The 20,387-nt window shown below is 42.4% G+C and overlaps 1 protein-coding gene and 1 pseudogene across 1 annotated transcript; both read right to left on the bottom strand.

Moving 5' to 3' along the window:
- Positions 1 to 6,642: 6,642 nt before the first annotated feature.
- On the bottom strand, positions 6,643 to 8,079 carry LOC137868740 (tripartite motif-containing protein 16-like; annotated as a pseudogene).
- A 5,553-nt stretch (positions 8,080 to 13,632) lies between these two features.
- Positions 13,633 to 15,592, bottom strand: LOC137868631 (tripartite motif-containing protein 16-like). The gene has a single exon (XM_068705511.1). It carries the CDS (start codon positions 15,590 to 15,592, stop codon positions 14,150 to 14,152), a length of 1,443 nt encoding a protein of 480 aa, XP_068561612.1. The 3' UTR covers positions 13,633 to 14,149.
- Between the last annotated feature and the right edge of the window lie 4,795 nt (positions 15,593 to 20,387).

The raw sequence follows: 20,387 nt of genomic DNA, 5'->3' as shown, positions 1-20,387 counted from the left end.
ACCTAAGAAACCTAAATACAGTCCATTAGACATAAAGAGAGAAGAAGATCCAGATTGTCAAATTCTATCAAGCCATACTAATATTCCCTTGACCCACAGAAAAAAAAAGAAATTTCAGAGAAATTAAACAAGTGAGGAGGCAGGTAGGGTTATTATTCCCGCGCTCACTTTGCCGTTTGTTCCGTTCCCAGACACTCTCCTTCGTACGGCTGTTGAAACGGCGACCGGCGAGGGAGCTTAAAGCTCCGAGCATCGTTGTTGCTGTTTGTACCCTGAAAGATTCATAAAGCGCCACATCCACATGAATCTTTCACTAAGGAAATGATTGTCGTAAACATGAAGTGCCATCTCTGCCACTGTGCGCTGAAAAATTCATGCTTTTTAAGGCATAAATTATGACACGGAGCTCTCTTCCTCTGCTGGGGTGGGGGGGGGGGGACTGTGACTTCCTCCCCCTCCACTTTCCTCCTCCTGACCGAGGCGCGCGCACGCGCGCACGCGCGCACACACACACACACACACACACACACACACACACACACACACACAAGTAGCATAACGAACTAGAACGAGACATCCAGAGGTTAGAATACCCAAAAGGAAATATTCTCCGTTACACTGGATGGAGGTTTCATTCAACACTTATTTTCATAGTTGTGTTTATAATTTATCTTGGAAAACAGAGTCAATTACTCAGAACTTGGAACACGATAGGCAAAAAGTCAAATTATCACCCACACTGTCGGTTGGATAATCATCCATCATAGTTTACAGACCGACGTTCTGGTTCAGCTGTGACTGGGTGTACTTATGTAGTTTACAAAATGTGGACTAAATGTTACAACCTGACTGTAGGTGTTTCCTGACCCATGACTCACAATCAGAGATGTCGTCCTGTTCCCAGTAACAAACACATTTGAACAATGATGTTATTTATAATATTCACCGATTGCAATTTTCTTTGGCGAGTTTTGGAAAGTCTGACCTGCTGATTCCGATTTGCTTTCTGAAAACTATAATTGACAGCAAGACAAGGAAACTGAGTTGATTAAAATGTATGAGTAAAAAATATATATATTGAAATGATCAGAAAGCCTTTTTTAAATTCACTTTCAGTCTCTATGATCATATAAATTGAAATTGAACCATCTCAAAAATTGTTTCAACCGTTCCTAATCTAAATACTATCTTTTTACTTCATTATTGTCATCTAAAGTGGATATTTGCAATCATTCGAAATAATTAAAATGATTAGGAAATACATTATTGTGTATTTATTGAAATACTTGCTTTGATCAAAATGAATCTTGGCATCAGTAGTTTTAATGATGTATTAAAAGCTGCTTAGAGCTAGTGTTAGATATCGGAGAGGGAATTATGACCTGTTTAGCTTCCTATTTCATATTCAACTCCTTCGAACAACACTACATAGTAGAGCTTGAACACACCATAATTCAAGTCAATGTAACCTCTGTAAACATTAGCTCCAAACATCTTAGAATGCACAAAAGAACCCCCCCCCCGCCACCCTGACATGAGGTGTATAAATCAATATCAATCATCTATGTTCGGGAGAGTGAAGCAGCCACACATTTCCTCTCTCATCACCATTGTTCTTCATTCTGAAGTGTGCATGTGTGTGTTCCTTCATCTATCTCTTTCCTGCTCTCACGGCCAGGTCCTGATTTTTTTTCTGGGGAGTGTGTGGTCCTATCTGTGTGAGCACGTTCCTGTCTTTGTGTCTCTCTCTCTCTCTCTCTCTCTCTCTCTCTCTCTCTCTCTCTCTCTCTCTCTCTCTCTCTCTGTCTGTATATTCGGCCCTCACCTCGAGGCGAGTCGATCCTCTTACAGTAATACCATTGCCTAATCTCAGAGGCGTATCAGAGGGAGCTCAGAGCGCTCAGCGCTAATAGGTTCACACAAATGGGATCTAGTCAAAAAACCTCCCAATCCTCCTGCCACTGTAAATATGGAGAGCATTATCTAAGTCCGCCTGGAGGCCTCTGATGTGGAACTGATGCAGATTTGACAGAGCGACTGAGAGATAGCGGCCAAAAAACAAAACACAAAAAAAAAAGATTTAACATGCTGTTAGCAGTGTTACAGCAGTCATTTTATTGGTTGTAGGGATGAATTGGATAGAATCTTAACTTTTTATACCCCGATGGGGTCTGATGTCATTCATGCAGGATGGTTTTAACCAATAGAAACCATTAAATGTTCATACAAAAATGTGTAAGGGATTTTGAGGTAAGTTATTTCTTGACTTAAATTCACTTGAGGCCCTGAAAAGACCTCAGTTTTGATTATTTCATATGAGAGATTTCAACATTTTTGTTTTGTTTTTGTTGTGCTCTACTTAAGGGTTTTGTGGGCGGGCCTCAGTTTTTAAAAAAAGGGGATGTCACAAACTTCTGACTAAGTTATTATTATTATTAAGTTATTATGACTAATCAGAGTTTTGCAACATTTGAATCAGAATCTGATGACAGTTGTTTTGTTTTGTTTTTTGAAACTTTTTTTTTGCAGACAGTCCTGATAAAGAAGCAGATTATTACTTTTTTTTAAGGATTTATACCAGATTTTTTTTTTATGGGGAAGAACCATAGACCTTTGTTAATTTTAACTGTATAGGATTTGTCATTTATTGTTTGTCTTTTCATTATTTAACAGGTACCATGCTCTCTATTTGAGAGAAATTCAGCATCGAAAGGAGACAAACTGCTGAAACTGCATTACCTTATCACTTTAACAACAGCCATTGATACAATGGCTGTTGTTAAAGCGATGATCAACTCTAATTCACAGATTGCAATCTGAAGGCCTTTCTCTCAGTCTAACTGCACATGGCTGTGCAAGTGTGACGGTCTCTCAAAGACGATAAAGATGACAAAACGAAATTGAATGTACGATGGAATCACGCTCGTTAGCAGGGTGACGATATGGCGCATATGGCTTAGTACGAAAAATCAAAACAAACCTGTAGTCAGCTGGCACGGTGTTTACTCTCGACTATCAGTGATGAATTGATGGACACAGTGACAAAACGTTTTTTTACGTGTAATCAATAATTGATTATGTATGTTTATTACATGTATATAATAACAATTTAGTGCGAATGTAATATAAGCTTGTGCAGAATGAAGACGCTCTATCAACAAGGACATATAAAAGATTGATTGCTTTGATAAAAAAGTAAAGCGATAAATCAAAGACACGTAATAAATTAAGAATCATATAATGTGTCCAGTGGGGCTTTGCCCAGCTGGATGTACACTCCTCAGGCACAAAAACATAAAATACAGTAAAATAAATGAATTCCTTATGGGGAGTGGAAAAATATGGAACGGCTCTCGAACTGCACAGTCAGGTGAAGATGCGGGAACATATGACGGAAAAGTGTTGAAATAATAAATATAAAAACTGTAGAAATGTGTCTGTGACATGCGAGCTCCTGCACCTGAACTCCACACGCTGTGAGCGAATCAGAGCAGAGCTGAGGGAGATGGACACAGTCCTGCAGTGACACCCAGAGGCTCCAAGCGGTACTGCTTCACTCAAACACAGCAGGCCATAGTTCACCATGATGTAAGGACACCGGTTAGTGGTCAGTGCTCACAACTATACACTGGAAGAAATTAAAGCTGGAAGTGCAGATATTTTTTACAAGCATGTGAAACTCATATGTCCAGTTGATATGTATTTACAGCATTCTTCCAATAACTAGTGTTATAAATGCCTGAATGACTCAATCATTGCTCTCAATGACCGCCCAGGACCATGATACATGGACTACAAAGCTAGCATTTGAGGCTCTCTGTATTTTTGCGTCTCTGTCCATTTTAGCTGACTTATACAGTGTTAGATCCGAGAGTTTTAAGCCCTGATACAAGACTAACTAGTAAACCAGCTCTCTTTTAAAAGCTCCAGATCACCAAGTCCGTTGGGTTTTCACCAACCAAGATCCACCAATACCCTGGGATCTTGTTTAAGCTGGTGGTGGAGGAAACTCGCCTAGCTTTGCTCACTACCGTCTCTCCTGATGTCTACCCTTCTTCCTCTGGCAACTGCACAAGGCCGAGATGGCCCCTGGCCGAATGCAGCTATCAGTTGCGTCAGTTAATGGCAGCTTTTCTCTAATGGATCTATGCTCGTGTTAAGGTGCCAGGATAGGTTTTGATATCTAGGATTTAAGCTATGAGGGGTTGTTTAGTGGACTAGGAACTAGAATAACCATTCACAAATCTATTGTTAGACACACAATGATACTTTAACTTTTTACAGCCATGAGTACTCTTTACTACTTGGTGAATGAAATCGCAGAAATATTTACTTTAAATGCAGTAGTTTATTTTTATCATGTGTTAAAAGGAAAGTGGCCTTCACAGCCAGTGGCACTGTTATATGTAAACAAATATATATATATATATATATATATATATATATATATATATATATATGATGCCTCACAGGCCACCGTAGAGATGCCACACAGACCACCGTAGACATGCCTCACAGACCACCGTAGTGACACCTCACAGACCACCGTAGAGATGCCACACAGACCACCGTAGTGATGCCACACAGGCCACCGTAGTGATGCCACACAGGCCATCGTAGTGATGCCTCACAGGCCACCGTAGTGATGCCACACAGACCACCGTAGAGATGCCACACAGACCACCGTAGTGATGCCACACAGGCCACCGTAGTGATGCCTCACAGACCACCGTAGTGACACCTCACAGACCACCGTACAGATGCCTCACAGACCACCGTAGTGATGCCACACAGACCACCGTAGTGATGCCACACAGACCACCGTAGTGATGCCTCACAGGCCACCATAGTGATGCCTCACAGGCCACCGTAGAGATGCATCACAGACCACCGTAGAGATGCCTCGCAGACCACCGTAGTGATGCCACACAGACCACTGTAGAGATGCCACACAGACCACCGTAGTGACACCTCACAGACCACCATACAGATACCTCACAGACCACCGTAGTGATGCCACACAGACCACCGTAGAGATGCCACACAGACCACCGTAGTGATGCCTCACAGGCCACCGTAGTGATGCCTCACAGGCCACCGTAGTGATGCCACACAGACCACCGTAGTGATGCCTCACAGACCACCGTAGTGATGCCTCACAGACCACCGTAGTGATGCCACACAGACCACCGTAGTGATGCCACACAGGCCACCGTAGTGATGCCACACAGACCACCGTAGTGATGCCTCACAGACCACCGTAGTGATGCCACACAGACCACCGTAGTGATGCCACACAGACCACCGTAGAGATGCCTCACAGACCACCGTAGTGATGCCTCACAGACCACCGTAGTGATGCCACACAGACCACCGTAGAGATGCCACACAGACCACCGTAGAGATGCCTCACAGACCACCGTAGTGATGCCTCACAGACCACCGTAGTGATGCCTCACAGACCACCGTAAATACCCACAGTTGAACAAATGGTAACATGTTATGTGCAGTAAAGTGTTTTCCTATTTATACCATTTCAAGCCCCTGCTGTCTCTCACGCTAGATCATTTATCAGGTGATGTCAGTGAAGTCCCTGAGGGTTCAGGGTTTAAGGCCTTAAGGGGGACACTGGGATTGGGCCTTACTCTCCAGTGGACAGTTGTTAGTGTTATGTAATTCAGGTAAACTCTGGTTCTGCAGTTTGTATACATTCAATCTTCATTTTAGCTGATGCCTTGAACTTATGAAGTTAGTGTCACTGCAGGAGGAGCTGCTGCTTTTTTCCACATTCATTACATTGATTATTTCCGATACATTTCAGCTCTTTATTTTTCCAAGTATAACAGCACATATATACAGTATACTAGTATATGTCTGCTGTTTCTCAGGCCAGAGGGAAAAAAACAGTTAATTAATAAGGAGCACACAGCTTTTTTTCTCCTCTCTCCAGCAGCTCTAGTAGAATTTCTTCAATGAACTCAAAAGAAATATTTTTTTTTCTGAGGGGGGAAACAGTTATTCTTTATTTTGTTCACATGCAATCAGTAAATCCTGGTATAGTACTAGTTCAGTCTATCAGTCTATCTACATATTCACTTCATCAAAATGATGTCTGTTAAACCAGTATGTTATAAAGTATAAAAGTAATGATAGTGACACGTAATACACTTTTGTAAATATGTATATTAGGGTTTTTGTTAAGTTAATACATTTTCACAATTAATTGATTAATAGTTGGGCTATAAAATGTTAGAAAGTGCAAAACAACATCCAAGGAAATACTTTAAAATTCTTGCTTTGTCCTCTGAAAGCATATTCAGTTTATGACCCCACAAGACCAAAATATGTAGCAACTAAAAAAACTTTGTCCAAATAATAAAATATATATAGTTTCATACTTAAAATACTTCAGAATATGCTTTGAGTTAATATTACCAGCATCTTCAATATTAATGGCAATAAACTGTTTAAGATAAAAAGGCTTATGATTCAACCAAAACATTCAGAAACGTAAACAATATTGACACATAATTAAAGGCAGAAGACAGCAGTCATGATTATCAGGTCATAGGAAGTGCAGAAACATGACATCAAAGAGAGGCGAGCAACAAAGAAGAAGAAAAACATCCCACTACTTCCTGTCTACTTGAGCTCAGCTGTGGATCCATAACCAACCCAAAGTCCAGCATAGAGCGGCTGAGTGAACTTGGTCTGGACTCTGTGGAGGAGAGTCATGGTCTCAGAGATGCTGTAGAAGGACAGAATACCTGCACTGTGGTCCAGATACACTCCTACTCTGAAGGAGTGAGGGTCTGGGATGGAGGTTTTGATGTTGTTATGTCTGAATTCATAACCGCCACTCCAACAATATACTGCCCAAGACTTGTCATTGTTCCCAAATCCACTTTCATAGACTGCTCCTCTCATATGTGTGTATGTGACTGCTACTGAAACATTAATCCCAATCCACTCCACCTCCCAGTAACATTGTCTAGTCAGTTTCTCTCTGCTCAGGACCTGAAAACTGTTAATGCTACTGGGTGAACCTGGGAAACTAGAGTGTACCTGTTTTGCCATAATCAACTGTGTGAAGTGTGATGCTCTCTTCACTGTTGCTTTCCTGTTCCCTTCAGACAACAACAGCTTTGTGCTTGTTGTTTTTGGATTCAGTGTGATTTGACATGAATATTTGAGGAAATCAGTTCTGGTCTCGGGCTCTGCCTGTGGTAGTAAAACATCTTCAGTCCCTGCCAGTGAGATCTTGGTGGATTCCTCACTCAGAAAGTCCTGTAGTTTATCTCTGACCTCTGACACGGCTGCCATCGCATCCTCAAAGCATTGCAGAGGGCATATATTGATGTTGGATGAGTCAGTAGAGTCACTAAGATATGACAGTGAGTGGTAGTTCTGTAGAAACTGGGTGTGTTCCTCTGTGTGTGACAGCTGCTCTAGCTCAGCGTCTTTTCTCCTCAGTTCAGAGATCTCCTCCTCTAGCTCTTTCTGAAGCTCTTTGACTCGACTCGCTTCACTTTTCTGCTGAGATCTGATCTGCTGCTTCACATCTGAGCTTCTTTTCTCAATGAGACGGATCAGATCTGTGAAGATCTTCTCGCTGTCCGTCACAGCATTATCAGCGGAGCGATTGATAGCTACCACCTCTAGCTGAAGCACCTTTACATCTTTCTCTCTGTTCTGGATTCTCTGCTGGATCTTCTGTCGACTCGCCCCAAGCTCTTTCTGGCTCTTGGCCATTTCTGCTGTGGCTGAGACTGTGTCATGGCCTTTATGTTCATCCGTGGAGCAGAGAATACAAATACACTGTTGATCAGTGCGGCAGAATATCTTCATCACCTCATTGTGACAAGTACAGATGTTCTCCTGGAGCTCCTTAGAGGGGTCGATCAGCTTGTGCTTCTCAAAGGCAGGGGATTCCTAGTGAGGCTGAAGGTGCTGCTCACAATAAGAGACCACACACTGCAGACAGGACTTGAGAGCTTTCAGTTTTCTCCCAGTGCAGACATCACAGGCCACATCTTCGTCCACGTCGACGCCTTTTGGCCAGATTGAATCCTGCCTCATCTATGTATATGAATTCATGAGGGGCCTGGTTGGCCTCCAATTCCATAACTCTCTGAAACAAAGTTTATGTAAATCATGTCATTACTGTATACCATACTGTACTGTAACCTATTACTGTGTAGGTTACCTACTTGAAAAGTGCAAAGCTTATAGAACTGGACATTGAATTGAATATACACTATACCTGGACATATTGTCGTCGTAGCTCCTTGTTGTTTTTTTCAGGCGCTACCAAGCGTTTGTCCAACCAGTGGTCACATTTTCAAAACTCTAAACACAATTAGCACAGCATCGGTCTTTTGTGGCCATACCATTCACACATTTCATGTCGTTTTCAAACAATATGCAGTCAGTGAACACATTTCCACAATGCTTACATTTTCTTAACAGACAAGCTATACCTCCCAACAAAATTATGGATTGTTTTTGTATTATTTACGAATGTTAACACACAACATCCCACAATGGCAAAAACAATATTCCAAACCTTAGATACAGTCTAAAAACCTCTTCTGCAATGACATCAGTTCTAAAACAATATATCTCAGCTGATAATAAACAAACAATTGAATAATTGACACACTGCTGATTTATGTTGGGTAAATTGGGCAAACCACAGCTGATTCCAGTCTGGCTTAGACTCAGTGGGATTACTTATACAGTAAAAGGAGGACTTTGAGGAGTGATGTTTTTGGAAACAGAAACAGAAAAAGACAAACACTGTAATGTCTGGACGAGGAAGAGTAAGAGCAAGGGGCCCAGGAAGAAGAGCAGGCCCAGTGAGAGATGCAGTGAGAGGTGCAGGAGCAGTGAGAGGAGCAGTGAGGGGTGCAGTGAGAGGTGCAGGAGCAGTGAGAGGTGCAGTGAGAGGTGCAGGAGCAGTGAGAGGAGCAGTGAGAGGTGCAGGAGCAGTGAGAGATGCAGTAAGAGGTGCAGGTGCAGTGAGAGGAGCAGGGCCAGGGAGAAGAGCAGGCCCAAGGAGAGGGCAAGGTAGAGGTGTAAGAATGCGTGGTGGTGGCATTCCAAGGGCTGCAAGAACAGTAATCAGTGATGGAATTTGTGCCACTATCATTGACCATGTAATCAACCACGGTCTTTCACTAAGAGAGGCTGGTGAAAGAGTGCAGCCCAATTTGAGGCGGTCAACGGTTGCCTCCATTATACGCATCTTTCAACAAACCAACAGGTAAGTATTGCATTTTACATGGATTGTTTCTATTCTCACTTGACATGTCAATAAGGCCATACAGTAATGCATATGTTGAATTTTTTGTCCCTCTAAAGAATGCAACGTCTTCCTCCCTCTGGGGGAAGAGGAAAGCTCCTCACTAATGATCAAGAGCTTGCCATTGTAGAAATGGTTGTTGCAAATAATGCAATAAAACTGCATGAAATTCAAAGTACAATTGTGGAGGACCATGGGATATTTGACAATATCGATAGCATCAGCCTCACAACCATTACGCGGACATTGTCCAAACACAGAGTGCGGATGAAGCAGCTCTACACTGTTCCCTTTGAGAGGAACAGTGAGAGAGTCAAGGAGCTACGACGACAATATGTCCAGGTATAGTGTATATTCAATTCAATGTCCAGTTCTATAAGCTTTGCACTTTTCAAGTAGGTAACCTACACAGTAATAGGTTACAGTACAGTATGGTATACAGTAATGACATGATTTACATAAACTTTGTTTCAGAGAGTTATGGAATTGGAGGCCAACCAGGCCCCTCATGAATTCATATACATAGATGAGGCAGGATTCAATCTGGCCAAAAGGCGTCGACGTGGACGAAATGTCATTGGAAAAAGGGCCACAGTTTATGTGCCAGGACAGAGAGGGGCAAACATTACCATGTGTGCAGCAATTGCAAATGCAGGATTACTCCTTCACAGATGTCAGGTTGGACCCTACAATACCGAGCGCCTCCTTGCCTTTGTCAATGATCTCCACCAGCGCCTGGTTCCAGAGCAGAATCAGGAGGGTGAAAACATGAGGACCTTTGTAATCACCTGGGACAATGTGGCTTTCCATCATTCGCAAGCAATAACAACATGGTTTGAAGTCCTTTTTTTAGTCCCCCCCCCTTTTTATCTGGGCTTTTTGCGGTTGTTTTTTTGTTCAGAATGCTCTTGTGTGTTTCATGGATATTTTGTTCACTGTAAGCAATACTGTAAAACGTTTTCTGTTCTATCATATTGTAAACAGTATTTATACTGTACCTCCTGTAGTAAACAGTAAAGGGAAAAAAAACTGATTTGGTTTTTACTGGAATGCTTTTGAATGTGAACATTACATGTGGACATACAGTTCCCAACCAAGAAATCTAGTGTAAAAACAGTGGATTGCATGTTTTGCATGCAAATACCTGTAAAACTGAAACATAAAAGTCTATGCAGTTTTTGTAATGTCAGCAATAGCCAGTATTTTGAAACCTGGTGTACTTTGATTGACTGGAAGGACCTTGTGAAGTTAAAACAAGAGTTATTCTTTGACAGAATAATTTCATTTTGAGTCAGATTTCCAGTGTTTTGGTAAAGTTAGTGTGTGCAGAGAAAGATGTGTTCTATTTTGAAATAAAGAGTTAGTATATATTTAACAAAATGTGTTTTTGAGAAGAAAATGATCCATTTCGCCAATTGTGGTTTGTAGGTGTGAGTCTGTGTTAAGAGTTTAGAAAAAGTATCTGAAGTATGGGTAAGCGCTTGTTAGCGATTGAAAAAAACTGTAATAGGCCTTTTTCCCAGCAGACGTTTTGACTCATCTTGTTTTGTGTGGCTGTATTTTCTGTATTTTAGTTTCCTTCTGTTTTCTTTCCTGTTTTTTTCAGTTTCATTGCTCAGTCATTGAAGCCCAGTTTCGGTTTCCTTCCTGTGTTCACCTCTGGTATTAGCATATATGTATGTAGCATATGTGTATGTAGCCACCTCTGATTGGCTCTTAGATTTGACAACAAACGCCATGTTTTGAGGAAAATCCTATTTTTCCTGTGTAATTATAATATTTAATGCTCGATTGTTGTCTATTCGTCTCATGTTGTGCAATACAGGTTTAATCCAAAAACATATCTTGTGTGGTTGATAATAATAAAGATTATTTATACAACACACGAGCAGCAAAGTGTTTCACAGGCACACATAAAAAGAACAAAGGAGAGCATACAATGCAGATACACACACATTTCCACATATATACAGTATATACACATATATATATATATTCCAGTTTCCTGTTTATTCTTAGAAGGCAGCTGAAAACTGTTTGACTTGACAGTAGTTTTTTGCCCCCTGCTGCTGCCTCCTGCTCTCGTCCACTTTCCAGGCAAGGCGCAGTTCATCCTAGTAGGTTGTGTCGGTGATGATTAGCTCCCCCCGTTGTTCCACCCCATGCTGTGACTGGACAGCTGATTATTTTTAGTTTTGGCATTGACAATAGGCTTGTTTGAGATGTACTGTGCCAAGTCTGGAAAGTGGACGAGATTAGGCGGCAGCAGCAGGGGCAGCCTTCAAAGAATACTCAGGAAGTTTACATCCTGTTGGATCCATCTTTAGGCTACTTGTAGTTTGCAGACCACGTTTGGATATCTATGGCTGATGAAATTGCTAATGCGTTCTTGATTGCCATTGAAGTTGAAGCGGAATAGATCCCCTGTAGAAGGTGATTTGTTTCATGTAAATATTTCAAATGAGCCATAACATATGGCCCTGGTTACAGTTCTTTCAGCATCATGCTTTGCCTACTTTTTCTGATTGCTGCTGTCCAGTGAAAAATATCGAACCCATAGGTTGTTGATTCAGAAGTTATCAGGTAAACTAATAAAATGGATTTAAGAATCCTCCAACATCTTAGGTTAATTGAATCAGTCTAAAAACAGTTCAATATTATAGGACTTTTTAAGTCAGTGTCACTGACTAAAACAGTAATTTCACACTATCAAGAGGACAAGTAGAAGTAGGCTTATCAACAGCATTTTTGAGGCCAAAGTATAATCACTGATATCTGCATGTCAGTTTGACTCTCTTCTCTGCTAACTAGGACCTAATGACCACGCTGGGACCATTCTACATGAACAGACAGCAAACCAAATTACTCTGTCCAACCAGGAGGTGGCAGACAGATTCCACATCTCAAAAAGTTTCAACACTTCTCCCATGACTTTTGTTCTCTGGTCAACACACATCCATCCCATCACATTTTGTGGCCTACAGGGAGAAGCACTTCACAAATCTCAGTTACCGTTTTAAACAACTGGATTTTGCAAATACAGTCTGTGCTGTCACATTCTTATTTCAAAACACCACATTGCAACAATCCCATAGCCAACACAGATGTTGCACGGCTTTTGGAAGAATGTCTCCAGGCCCTGGTCCCAGAGGGAATGCACGTTATCGAGGATTCAGCTTATCCTCTGTTGCGACAACTGATGAAACCTACAGGGATAATGGGCAGAGGCGCTTTAACAAAAAGCTTACTGCAGCTCGTGTGGTCATTGAGCATGATTTAGGCATGTTAAAATTCCAGCACATGAAAGAACTGCCAAACCGTCACAGCATGTGGATGTGTTGCATCCACTTTGCATTTGACTTCAGGTCAAATGCAAAGTGGAAAACATTTGAACATTTGAAAAACATATTTGATAAGTCATTGCTTTTGGATTAAAGTTCTTCTACATCATCAAGACTTCTGCTGGGCCTCCACATGGTAGCTTATGACTGGGTGCAAAAAAAACAGGCAAAATCAGCAGAGGAATTTCATACATAGTTGTGAATGTGAACCAGCCAACCACTTCTCCTTTTGGGAAGTTTCAGTCTGTAAATGAGATGAAACATGTTTTTCATCTTGTGTTGCTTTCTTTTAGTAACTCAATGTATTTCTTGTTATTTACTTTTTTTTAAATCTTTCTGCTCTTCTTTTCTGCCATTTGTTTATTTGAAAAACTATTTGTTTATTTATTTGTTCATTTAAACGATCCCCATTAACACTATGTCCTGACAGACATATATGAGACGGATAAGCTGTGAAAAAATCAGGTTGCTCCGCCTCCTTTTAATACTTCTAATGGTATTCGCGAGATTCCACAGTGACTGAAGGAAAACAACCAATCAGTGCCAAGGAGTGTTTAATTCAGCTGTCAATCACTGCTGGTGAAGCTTGTGAACGTTTTTGAGTATAAAAAATCGGAACCTACCCTTTTAAAACGATTCAGATTCACAAAGATTTGCACATGGGAAGAACAAATCAATGGCCTATACATTGTTAATTAATCAGACGGGTTTTCTTGATTGTCTCCTATTCTGTGTTTACAATGAATTTGAGAGAAAGCATTTTTTTTAAATGTGTGAATGAGGCTGATTGGCTTCAATCAGACATTTAACTGGCCCAATGCTTTGATAACGCTGCTGCTTCCTGTTAGTCTGGATTCCACGACTGCACTTTGTTGTGTTCTAGTCAGAGAATGCCCTCAGTTATACTCTCCAATCACTTTTAGATTTTCTTCTGTAGCTTTAATACTTTCTAAAAATAGACACACAAGGACACTGTGTTCATTTTGACAAAAGAAATATCTTCATTGATTTATTTAATTCACATATCAAATCAGTAAATCCTGGTAAATGTGATAAAATACTCTGGTTCTGTCACTCTTAAGGCAGCAGAAACTATGCAATGATTTAATTCAAAAATGCTTACAAGCTTGAGTCCAACAGGACAAGCAGGACACAGAGGACAGGTGGAACTAATCAGGGCAGACAGTCAACAGAGGCGAGAAAACACACAATAGACAAGGAAGTAAGCCCAGACAGGACACACAGGGAGAGTGAACTTACAAAATAAAAGCAGGAAACACCGAACCTGAATGAAACAAGTACAAAACAAAAAAGAAGATCCCCAAACACAAATTCTTCTAGAAACAGATGCAACACAGTCCAGTCTTCACACAAATAGTCTGAGGCCGTTGAGCCAAACTGTGACAGCTTCAATCTTCCCATATCCATATCCATATAAGTTAATTATCTACAAATAGCTTATAATCTAACAAAGAAAAGGTAATATAATAATGATACTTAAAACTCACAAATTAAAGCATTGTAAATTTCCTTCTGGCTGTCCTTGCCTTCTTTTAGAATTTCCTTTTCTGCTAATATCCTTGTATGTGACAGCTACATGAACTCCTAACCCACTCCAATCCACCTCCCAGTAGTGACGTCCAGTCAGATTCTCTTGACACAGGACCTGAGACCTGTTAAGAAATCGATCTGGGTGACTTGAATACGTCTGTTTTCTATTAACGTTTGATGCTTTAGTGTTCTCCTCTGATATTAACACCCGTGTGTTTGCTGTGTTTGGATCCAGTGTAAGTCTTTGTGAATATTTTAACAATTCATCTCTGGTCTTCGGCTCTACTTGTGGAAGTAAAACATCTATGTTAGTCAATGTATATGAGATCTTGATCCATTCCTCATTAAGAATGTCCTGTAGTTTAATATTGGCCTCAGACACAGCCGCTGGCACATCCTCAAAGTACCTCAAGAGACCGATATTTGTACTGGGTAAGTCTGTAGAGTCACTAAGACGTGACAGAAGGGGATACTTGAGTAGAAAATGGGTGTGGTCCTCTGTGTGTGACAGCTGCTCCAGCTCAGCGTCTTTTATCCTCAGTTCAGAGATCTCCTCCTCTAGCTCCTTCTGAAGCTCTTTGACTCGACTCGCTTCACTTTTCTGCTGAGATCTGATCTGCTGCTTCACATCTGAGCTTCTTTTCTCAATGAGACGGATCAGATCTGTGAAGATCTTCTCGCTGTCCGTCACAGCATTATCAGCGGAGCGATTGATAGCCACCACCTCTAGCTGAAGCACCTTCACATCTTTCTCTCTGTTCTGGATTCTCTGCTGGATCTTCTGTCGACTCGCCCCAAGCTCTTTCTGCCTCTTAGTCCTTTCTGCTGCAGCTGGGACTGTGTTGTGGCCTTTATGATCCTCCATGGAGCACAGATAACAGATACAGTGATGATCAGTATGGCAAAATATCTTCATCACCTCATTGTGACGAGTACAAATGTTCTCCTGAAGCTTCTTGGAGGGGTCGATCAGCTTGTGCTTCTCAAAGGCAGTGGATTCATAGTGAGGCTGGAGGTGCTGCTCACAATAAGAGACCACACACTGCAGACAGGACTTGAGAGCTTTCAGTTTTCTCCCAGTGCAGAAATCACAAGCCACATCTTCAGGTCCAGCATAGCAGTGCTCAGCTGGAGCAGGTTGGAGTCCCATCTTCTTTAGCTCCTCCACTAAAGCTGCCAGCATGGTGTTTTTCACCAGGGCAGGCCTCGGAATAAATTCCTGTCTACACTGAGGACAGCTGTGGAGTTTCTTCTGATCTTCTTCATCCCAGTGGCTTTTGATACAGTTCATACAGTAGTTGTGTCCACAGGGAATAGTCACCGGATCCTTCATTAGATCCAGACAGATCGAACAGCAGAGCTTGTCCTGGTCCAGCGGAATTCCTCGCTGCGCCATTTCACCTCTCAGAGACAGTGAATGTCAAATAGTTTGACTTCTTCATGTTCACTGATATGCATCGAATGGGGCGTATGCACTTGCACGTCACAGCATATTGGTTACACCCATATGTGAACTTGCAGATCTGTGAGGGGCGGAGGAAGCAGGAAACAAGAGGACTGACTGGAAATGAATGTGCTTGAGAGCTTTATGTTTAAATTCAAGAAACGCTCGTGTGTGCTGTATTAGAGAGTAGGTGCTCGTGTCCCGTTGTGAAACCAAAATCAACACTGAGTTATTTTAAAGTTAAGTTACGAAACCAAAAGTCAACATTTAGTTATTTAAACGTAATGTTAAGTAGCCCTGGGGGGATTTCGGCATCCCATCCCTTGACCCCACGACCCTAATCCCCTCATCCCTTCATCCTTTACCCTACCGCTCTCACGCTCTCTCTTCCCCGCGTCACGTCAGCTGCAGCGCCGATGATGGATCACACGGCCGAAGAAGCCCAGTCATCTACATCAGTCCTTTCAGAGTGCCAGGTCGTATACCACCCACTTCAAGCTCCCTCTGTCCCAGAGACATCTCACCTTGCAATTTCTTTTCCCCAGACTTCACTATTAACCCAGAAACATTCATCCCTCCATCCTAGCATCCTTTCCTTTTCTCTTACTTCTACCTTTCATGTCCCACCCACCTCGGCCAACTTCAGCCAACTCCTCCCACCTCTACCGGATACCCCAGCTGCACAGACCACTCCAACAACAGCGCAGTCCCCCCCCCCGGGCCATTCATTCCGCATCAAGTCAAGGAATTCCCAGCCACACCATCTTCTTCCCCTCCGTGTGCCTCTCCTACATCCATTCCAACCTGAATGACATCAGAAACGCCCACCAGCATCCATCTTCATGAAACTGTCTTTTGGGGACTCTGCACCACCGAGCTTCCGAAGAGACTCCACTCTACAGTCTCCATTCCCCCGTTCTCGCCAGCCACCAGACACCAACGGTCCCCCATCGCTCTCGCCAGCCACCAGACACCAACAGTCCCCCATCGCTCCCCCCAACCTTCTTTCCAGGACCCTCTCTACCCTCCTTGTTTCTTCTTCCCTACACCCTTTCATCCCTTACCCTTCATCCCTCTACCCCCATCCTTAGATACCTTCATCCCTCGACCCCTATCCCTACCCTACATCCCTTCATCCCTAGACCCCCATCCTGGGATAGATGCAGACGCGGCGGGAGTATTATCCGACAGGATTGTGAAGCGGTTGGAGATGGTTAACAGAGGCTCCGGAGAAACCCCAGCTGGATCTTTCTGGGGGCCACGGCATACCACCTCTATCCAGGATGGTTTGGACCGAGGATCTGGCGGTTTTGGAGTGGAGCTATGGGTCGGATCTAGAGCAGCTGCTACCAGCTCGTGGTCGGAGGACTGACGGTGTGCAGCGAGGGTAGCCAGGGCAGAGTGTCTGCAGTGTCCGAGACCAGCTGAGACTCTACGAAGGTGAGTGATCGAGCTGCCGTGACAGCAAGCCTGGAAGATTGCATATATGAGATATGCTTTGCCTGGGCCGACGCTACGGATACAAATCCGGAGTTCAGACTCCAGGTGGTGGAAATCGTCCCTTAACTGTGAGTATGCGAGTTTGCAGTCCCCACACATAGCCATACTCGTTTGTAGTCTAAGAATAAAGTTTAAAAGTACGGTCAAGAAGAGAAACTCAAAATACAGCAGGATAAAAGCAATCTAACGATCGGAAACATTAAAACATGTGAAACATTAAAGAATTAGTTTGTAGGATCTTGCAACATAGCGGTGAGGTTGAAACTTGGAGGCCAACACAAAAACACGAATGGCCCTATTTAGAGCCAGTGTTTTGTTTGTCAAATCTCAGCTACCGTAGAAACATGGTGATCAGCTATTCTTATTTTCAGGTGATTATACACAAAAAAAAACATACTTAATAATATATTCATTTCTGCCAATAGTTCCCCCTAAATGCTACATACTGTCCCTTTAACAAAAAGGTCAAGCCTTAACCTGTTGGAGAGCTAGCTGAGCGTTTGCTAATTGGCAACAATGAGAGAGGCCATGGCTGATAGTTTGTCGGAGGGGAGCAAATTGCCAAAGTGCCTTACATGACAAGAAAAACAGAGAAGGGTGTTTTGTGAGGAGAAAAAGTTTTGGGTGGAGGGAGCATGAACAGAAAAGGAGTCGAGGACAAGACAGCTCTTAGGTATAAAAGTAATGAACAGTTTCTCCTTGGTGCCCGCATTGTGAAGTAACCTTTGTTTTGTTTCCCATGCTCTGAGCATTGAGTGTGACAATACTGTAAGAGATTCTTGTCTCGTGGCTCTTTGTCAAAGTGGAATTGCGAAATTGCCACCACACAGGTTTTGATACATTCCAGGAAGAGAAGTGGTTGAAGCAAGTCGGCGAGTCCTTCTCCTCTTTAAAACATTAGGTGAAGATTTTGAAACCTGAAAATATATCCTGCTTGTGGTGGAAATTAATCTTATTAATTTCCCTGTGAGAAATAACCATGATGTTAAAGCTCTCAAATGTCTTTGAGTATTTATTGAATAGAGCTCTTTTCCCTCCGGTTCGGAGGTCTAAGCACGAGAAAAGGTTGAACAGAGTACATATGCATCCCATCCCCCTTTCCAGGCGTCCTCCTCCATCTGCCGAGGCATCCAGGCCAAGGTCCCAGCCTTGGTATGTGCTGATGTCTCTATGGAAGATGGTTAAGTGGTAAGATCAGAATGACACTACAGCAAGCCAGACATGAAATACCTTTGATTAGATAATATTTATTATTTGGGTTTGGTGAGTTCAGATGGCACCATCTGCATATGTTCAGGTTTAATCTATATACGTTATATCTAAAGATAAATTGCCACAACACTGCTCACAAAGCTCTGTTCAATAAACTCATTTAATTAAGAATTATTTCCTTTTTGTTAACTTGATTGCTCACTTTTTACAACCCAGTATCTGTGTCAGTGTCTGTCTTGTGTTCACTTTTTTGGACTATAGCCTGACTGTGTCACGGTGCAGGGAACAGGTATTGGACCCAAATGCAGAGGGTTGAGGAGGCAGCAGGATTACTTAACAGATTTATTGACAATTCTGCTTACTGGAGGCAAGAGTAAAATAAGGTCAAATGGCCAGAAAGGCAGGTTGAAGGCAAACTGACAAACAGAACACCACATAACAACGATGACAAACTGGGGAACTGGGCTGGTATATGTAGGAAATGACTGATTGGGGAAGTGGGGACAGGTGTGCAGGAGGTCAAGCGACTGCAGGAATAACGAGAGACATGTGAAACTGATCAGGCTGGGGCAGCCGATTGAAACTGCCGTGAAAACACAAAGGCAGGCAGTGAAGTGATCTGAAACGAGAGTAGAGGTGAGAAATGAAGTTAAACAGGAAACAAAGACATGGAGCAGGGAAGATTATGACAACCTGCTTTATGGAGTCCGAAACCTCACCAAGAGAATTCCTACAGTATCATGACTGTAGTGAAACAAGCCTGCTTGTAGATTTTTTTTGTAAATTCAAATCCTGTTTAATTTTTTTTTGCAGAAGTTTCCAAGAACCTTAATGCCATGAATACATAAACCAATCTACTGCTGTGTTTGTTGTGGACCAAGCTAAAATCCCAGTGTAGTTTCTGTCCATTGGATCTTCATTTTGATGCATGAACTAATAAAGGTAGTACTTTTGTCTCTTTAGTCTTTAATAATGTAAGTCGTTAGTGTCGTAAGTCACTTTAGTGTCGTTAGTCACAACAGCTGTTGTGTCATTAGTCCCGTTGTCTCGTCAGTCAATTTAGTGCCCTTAGTTCCGTTAGTCTCGTGTTGTTTGTCATGAGAGCTGTTAGTGTCATAAGTCACGTTGGTGTCATAAGTCGCATTAGTATCGTAAGTCACAACGACTGTTAGTGTCTTCAGTCCCTTTGTGTCGTTAGTCCTGTTGTGTCGTTAGTCCTGTTGTGTTGTTAGTCACGTTTGTGTCGTTAGTCCTGTTGTGTTGTTAGTCACGTTTGTGTCGTTAGTCACGACGGCTGCTAGTGTCCTTAGTCCCGTTGTCTCGTCAGTCAATTTAGTGTCCTTAGTTCCGTTGTGTCGTTAGTCACGTTGTGTCGCTAGTCACGTTGTGTCGTTAGTCTCATTAGTGTCGTTATGCACGAGAGCTGTTGGTTTCGTTAGTCACGACAACTTAGTGTCTTCAATCCCGTTGTGTCATTAGTCCCGTTGTGTTGTTAGACCTGTTGTGTTGTAAGTCACGTTTGTGTCGTTAGTCACGACGGCTGTTAGTGTCCTCAGTCCCGTTGTCTCGTCAGTCACGTTGTGTTGTTCATGTCCTTAGTCCCGTTGTGTCGCTAGTCCTGTTGTGTTGTTATGATGTCATGTTGTCACGAGAGCTGTTAGCGTTGCTAGTCACGAGAGCTGTTAGCGTCGTAAGTCACGAGAGCTGTTAACGTCGTCAGTCACGAGAGCTGTTCGCTTTCAGTCTGTGCTCCTGTCTGCAAGTCCCTGCCTTTTTAAATACAGTTCCAATGACAACTTCTCAAGTGGATCTGTGTAACCAACCATCTGGCGGGTCAGGTTAATACCAGCATGCATCAACCACCAAATATCCTGTCAAAAATGTAGCTACAAGGTTCAGTCTTTGATTTGTTCCCTAAAGATAAATGGTTTGGACTTGGCCCCCTTTACAACATAGAGCAAAAATTATTATGCTCGCAGTATACAGCTGAAACTTATTGCAATGATGGACATTGCCATAACTTCCACATCCAGTC

This window comes from Cebidichthys violaceus, unplaced genomic scaffold, assembly GCF_023349555.1.
Source record: "Cebidichthys violaceus isolate CVI_PGR_0920_01 unplaced genomic scaffold, fCebVio1.0.p SCAF_12, whole genome shotgun sequence".
NCBI classification, from domain to species: domain Eukaryota; kingdom Metazoa; phylum Chordata; class Actinopteri; order Perciformes; family Stichaeidae; genus Cebidichthys; species Cebidichthys violaceus.
Note: the sequence above shows the minus strand (reverse complement) of the source record. Positions and strands in the feature narration are given on the sequence as shown.